The sequence below is a fragment of the Oncorhynchus mykiss genome, chromosome 13, assembly GCF_057628025.1.
Source record: "Oncorhynchus mykiss isolate SJ-2025 chromosome 13, ASM5762802v1, whole genome shotgun sequence".
NCBI lineage: Eukaryota > Metazoa > Chordata > Actinopteri > Salmoniformes > Salmonidae > Oncorhynchus > Oncorhynchus mykiss.
In genome coordinates this window covers 22,661,521-22,667,562 of record NC_143034.1, presented here as the reverse complement: position 1 = coordinate 22,667,562, position 6,042 = coordinate 22,661,521, and the positions used below count along the sequence as shown (strand labels likewise).

General features: G+C 43.4%; 1 protein-coding gene across 2 annotated transcripts; it reads left to right on the top strand.

Moving 5' to 3' along the window:
• The first annotated feature begins 4,284 nt into the window (after positions 1 to 4,284).
• LOC118938215 (uncharacterized) lies at positions 4,285 to 5,448 on the top strand. Of its 2 annotated transcripts, XM_090195795.1 has the most exons (4): positions 4,285 to 4,396; positions 4,483 to 4,541; positions 4,645 to 4,900; positions 4,950 to 5,448. In XM_090195795.1, the coding sequence occupies exons 1-4, from the start codon at positions 4,359 to 4,361 to the stop codon at positions 5,359 to 5,361; spliced, it is 765 nt and encodes a 254-aa protein (XP_090051921.1). In that variant the 5' UTR covers positions 4,285 to 4,358; the 3' UTR covers positions 5,362 to 5,448. The 2 variants fall into 2 exon arrangements, 1 of the variants encoding a protein (XP_090051921.1); XR_016485761.1 differs by lacking the exons at positions 4,483 to 4,541; positions 4,950 to 5,448 and having other exon boundaries at positions 4,645 to 4,733.
• Positions 5,449 to 6,042: the final 594 nt, after the last annotated feature.

The following is a 6,042-nucleotide window of genomic DNA, read 5'->3' as shown; positions in this document are numbered from 1 at the left end:
AATGCATGCTTTTCAACCGTTCGCTTCCTGCACCCGCACGCCTGACCAGCATCACCACCCTGGATGGTTCCGACCTTGAATATGTGGACATCTATAAGTACCTAGGTGTCTGGCTAGACTCTAAACTCTCCTTCCAGACCCATATCAAACATCTCCAATCGAAAATCAAATCAAGAGTCGGCTTTCTATTCCGCAACAAAGCCTCCTTCACTCACGCCGCCAAACTTACCCTAGTAAAACTGACTATCCTACCGATCCTCGACTTCGGCGATGTCATCTACAAAATTGCATCCAACACTCTACTCAGCAAACTGGATGCAGTTTATCACAGTGCCATCCGTTTTGTCACTAAAGCACCTTATACCACCCACCACTGCGACTTGTATGCTCTAGTCGGCTGGCCCTCGCTACATATTCGTCGCCAGACCCACTGGCTCCAGGTCATCTACAAGTCCATGCTAGGTAAAGCTCCGCCTTATCTCAGTTCACTGGTTACGATGGCAACACCCATCCGTAGCACGCGCTCCAGCAGGTGTATCTCACTGATCATCCCTAAAGCCAACACCTCATTTGGCCGCCTTTCGTTCCAGTTCTCTGCTGCCTGTGACTGGAACGAATTGCAAAAATCGCTGAAGTTGGAGACTTTTATCTCCCTCACCAACTTCAAACATCTGCTATCTGAGCAGCTAACCGATCGCTGCAGCTGTACATAGTCTACTGGTAAATAGCCCACCCATTTTCACCTACCTCATCCCCATACTGTTTTTATTTATTTATTTTTCTGCTCTTTTGCACACCAATATACCTGTACATAACCATCTGATCATTTATCACTCCAGTGTTAATCTGCATAATTGTAATTATTTGCCTACCTTCTCATGCCTTTTGCACACAATGTATATATAGACTCCCCTTTTTTCTACTGTGTTATTGACTTGTTAATTGTTTACTCCATGTGTAACTCTGTGTTGTCTGTTCACACTGCTATGCCTTATCTTGGCCAGGTCGCAGTTGCAAATGAGAACTTGTTCTCAACTAGCCTACCTGGTTAAATAAAGGTGAAATAAAAAATAAAATAAAAATCCTCTTCAACCGATCACTGCCCGCACCTGCCCGCTTGTCCAGCATCACTACTCTGGACGGTTCTGACTTAGAATATGTGGACAACTACAAATACCTAGGTGTCTGGCTAGGCTGTAAATTATCCTTCCAAACTCACATTAAGCATCTCCAATCCAATATTAAATCTAGAATCCGCTTCCTATTTCGCAAAAAAGCCTCCTTCACTCATGCTGCCAAACACCCTCGTAAAACTGACTATCCTACTGATCCTTGATCATCTATAAAATAGCTTCCATCACTCTACTCAACAAATGTGATGCAGTCTATCACAGTGCCATCCGTTTTGTCACCAAAGCCCCATTTATCACCCACCACTGCGACCTGTACACTCTCGTTGGCTGGCCATCGCTTCATACTCGTCGCCAAACCCACTGTTTCCAAGTCTTTGCTAGGTAAAGCTCCACCTTATCTCAGCTCACTGGTCACCATAACACCCACCCGTAGCACGCGCTCCAGCAGGTATATCACACTGGTCACCCCCGAAGCCAATTCCTACATTGGCTGCCTTTCCTTCCAGTTCTCTGCTGCTAATGACTGGAACAAACTGCAAAAATCACTGAAGCTGGAGACAAATATCTCCCTCACTAGCTTTAAGCACCAGCTGTCAGAGCAGTTCACAGATCACTGCACCTGTACATAGCCCATCTGTAAACAGCCCATCCAACTACCTCGTCCCCATACTGTATTTATTTATTAATCTTGCTCCTTTGCAACCCAGTATCTCTACTTGCACATTCACCTTCTGCACATCTACCACATCTACCATTCCAGTGTCTAATTGCTATATTGTAATTACTTCGCCACCATGGCCTATTTATTGCCTTACCTCCCTTATCTTACCTCATTTGCACTCACTGTATACAGATTTTTATTTTTTCTAATGTATTACTGACTGTACGTTTGTTTATCCCATGTGTATCTATGTGGTTTTTGTCGCACTGCTTTGCTTTATCTTGGCCAGGTCGCAGTTGTAAATGAGAACTTGTTCTCAACTGGCCTAACTGGTTAAATAAAGGCGAAATAAAAAAATAAGAGCAAGTACATTTTTCTAAACCAAGTATTGTTGGTGAAATCATCTAACTACATAGTATGAGAAGTCATACCTTAAATGGATCCATTCAAGTTCCAATGATGAAGCCGGCAAGGCACTAGCAGGGAAGCATATCTAGCATTATGTGTCACATGGAACTCATTCACAAACATTGACACATTAACACATTTGCCTGCTGTAATCAACTGCCTGTTTGGCCAAAGACTCATGACACGGGATGAAATTGTATATGCATTCAATGGTCTGCTTTTATGTAATGAATGTAAATTCTGTGTTGTTGGACAATCTCTTGTCTACCATGCAGTAGCACTCAAACTTGGACACACCTAGTCATTCAAGGGTTTTCTTTATTTTTAATATTTTCTACAATGTATTATAATAATAGTGAAGAGTAGTTAATAGTTAACACATCAAAACTATGAAATAACACATGTGACCCGATTCAGGAAACTAGGCGTATGTTGCAAGTCACGACTTCACAGGGGAGCCGTTTGAACGTAAAAATCTAATTTTTTTGGCAGAAATTCCTTCCCGAACAAGTGAACTTTCATGTACCTTAATAACAAACATGTCATCTGTAAATACAAATACAATTGTTAAATTACGAGCCTTGCTGGTTAAGCCACAGTAAAAGTAAGCAAACTTCTCACTAGCCATGATTGTCTGAGGTAATGAGTGGGCTGGACATGCAGAGAGAGGAGTTCAGATTGGTCTGCCATATTGAAGTCCTCTGTCTATTTGAGCTCGTCAGTCTGTTTTGGTAATCCTGTCGAACACCGCTTAAAAATGTTTTGTATAGTGGAGCTACATAAGTGTTGCTCTCCTGTTTTCTGTAGGAATTCAGTGGAATTAGAGTATGATAGCTAAAGAGATGGAGAAAACACCTGTCTCCGGATTACATCTTCAAACCGTGCAACCGTGGTATGGCATTCCTGACAGGGAGATGCGTCCATGATGTATGTTGATAGTCTAGCATTAGCTAGCTACATTTTCAGATATGACACATTTCTAATTTTGACAAAGGGGTTTCATTTCAAGCTAAAGTGTACTGTTAGCTGGTTGGTTCCCTAGCTGACCTTATTATTTGTTTCCCAGAGCCGTTTGCTTTTCTAGTTAGACCCTAATGTTAGCTAGCTAACCTGGTTGGTTAGCTCCCAGCACTGTGGCATTGTTGCCACTTTGTTCATTGTTGTTTAACTAGCTAACATTAGCTGGCTGGCTCGTTAGCTAACGTTACGTGACGTGTGTACAACACCCGTTGAATATGGCCGGTGTCAGTAAACGTCTGCAAGAAAGCGTCATGCAATTGTTTCCAGAAGAACTGGTTAGGCTGTTTTCATGTTATCCAGAGGTAAACAAATAATTGGCCAGAGTGTGCTCTGAAAGCGAAACGAGATGGGTGGGGCTAAAGCTTATTAAGAGGGTGTGAACGATGCTGAATGGGTGTAGACAAAGAAGAGCTCTAAACTAGAAACTACCAAAACATTCAAAGGTGATTTTCTCAAAAGTGAGATTAAAAGATGATCAACTTTCAAAGCAGAATTACTTTCCCATTGTTCCTCAAATGCAGTGTATGATATACCATTTTGTAACTTTGAGTCTCTACTTTTAACACAATTTCACATTTTACTACATAAGACGGAATCCAGGTGATGAGTCACATATGGAATCATGTAGCAACAAAAACAAGTGTTAAACAAATTGAAATATATTTTATATTTGAGATTCTTCAAAGTAGCCACCCTTTGCCTTGATGACAGATTTGCACACTCTTTGAAAAATCTAAAATATATTTTTGCACAACACACTTCCACCGAGGTTGCACCTGCAAAAGCCCCTGGTAGGATCTTAATTAGCATGAAATAAAGGTGCACTTGATTAAGCTCACCCAGTGCAATGGGTAGGTAGAGTTCACTCTTTATTAATTAAAACCACTGGTTTTGTCCATGATGCGCAAACCCTCCAGCACACCAGCTGAATGAAATCAAGCGCACCTAATCTCAATTGGGAAATTGGACCAATGGAAATTATGTTCAGTGGCTTGCATGTGTACCTAATTAACCAGCCAGATTAGAAGGGTCTAGGATTCCTTTGTAAAGCGCAGCAAAAAAAACAATCAGATACAATATCAGGGATCTCCTGGTAAGGCTTCTGGCTACCATTAGTTCTGAATACTGAGGTTTTGATGCGAAAAATGGCTGTGAGTTTTGAAATGTCTTTGAGGTAAGTTGTATGGCTCTAGTTTGATTCTCTTGTCTTCCATGTTTTACAGGTAGCTGTATTTAACTGACTAGGATATTTTTATTTAGAATTTCTTGGATTTGTTGCCTGCTAATTGGAGGGATAACCTGTTATCCTCCACCTAAAGGTGTGTTTTGTTCTGCACATTTTAATTCAGTAAAAATAAATGTGTATAAATGGCTTCAAATGCTGGCATTTTACGATTTGAAACTTTTTATTTTATTTTGTAGGTAATTATAGCTATATTCCCCAAAATCAAGTAAAAGGAACTGGCCGCAATGCAGCGGAAGCTACCGGCTCCCGTGCCTCGACAGGTGAAGCTACCGGCTCCCGTACCTCAGCAGGTGAAGCAGCCACCCATAATGCCTCTGCAAGCGTCACGACTGGCCCAAATACCTTAGCTGAAGCAACTGGCCACAATGCTCCATCAAGTGCCACGACTGTCCCAAATTCCTTAGGTGAAGCAGCTGGCCACGGTGCCTCAAAGCAACTGGCCACGGTGCCACACAAGCGCCACCCATAATGCCTCGACAAGTGTGGCAGCTGGCCCAAATACCTTAGGTGAATCAATTTGCCACAGTGCTTCATCAAGCGCCGTGACTGGCCTAAATACCTTCGGTGAAGCAACCGGCCACTTTGCCTCGGCAGCGGAAGCAACCGGCCACGGTACCTCAAGTGCGGAATCTGGTTCAAATGCCTCGGCAGAAGCGGCAGGCGCCCTTGCCTCGGCAGAAGCGGCAGGCGCCCTTGCCTCGGCAGAAGCGGCAGGCGCCCTTGCCTCGGCAGAAGCGGCAGGCGCCCTTGCCTCGGCAGAAGCGGCAGGCGCCCTTGCCTCGGCAGAAGCGGCAGGCGCCCTTGCCTCGGCAGAAGCGGCAGGCGCCCTTGCCTCGGCAGAAGCGGCAGGCCTTGAACAGGAGGGCCAACTCCTCAAGCAACATGGATTTTAGCAGCAGTGATGTTTCTCAGGATTTTGGGTATGAGGGTGACAATGAAAGCACCCAATGTGTCAGCTCCAGCAGCGTTCAAGGCAGCATCGTTGAACAGTCAGTTCTCGTACCAACATAGTTACAAATCGGTGTATGAGAATGGCAATACTGTACTCCCAAACCTGCCACGCCACTGGGTAGGTTATGCAAACAACTCTCGGACTGTAGTGACATCTCTGAACCAAGCATATCCCCACCTGCTACAAACTCACAACCTGCTAAAGTAGCCCCGCCACAAGGGAACGGCTACTTGGATGCAATGTAATGTGCATTTTCTACACTCACCTGCACTTTGCGTTCTGATTTTGAAATCCGTTGTACTAATCATCTATCAACAGAATTGCAATGGTAGATTCATCCTTTGGATGACAATTCTGAGTTGTTGCTGACACTAAGCTTCCACTGTATGCTTTTGCGTCGGTCAGGGAGTTGCTGCTGCTCATTCTACCCTGCATTACTTGTAAAACAATAAAATATTGTACCTTTTAAAAGTGCCTCCTGGTGTTTTGAAATAGTATGTGTTTTAATGTCTACCTTTGGCTTGCTGGTTGAGAACAGTGTTGGTTGCCAGTGCAATTTGTAGTAATTGGGAATGTGATTCATAGTTCCTTATCTTTTGGATATCAAATCTATAATTTCTTT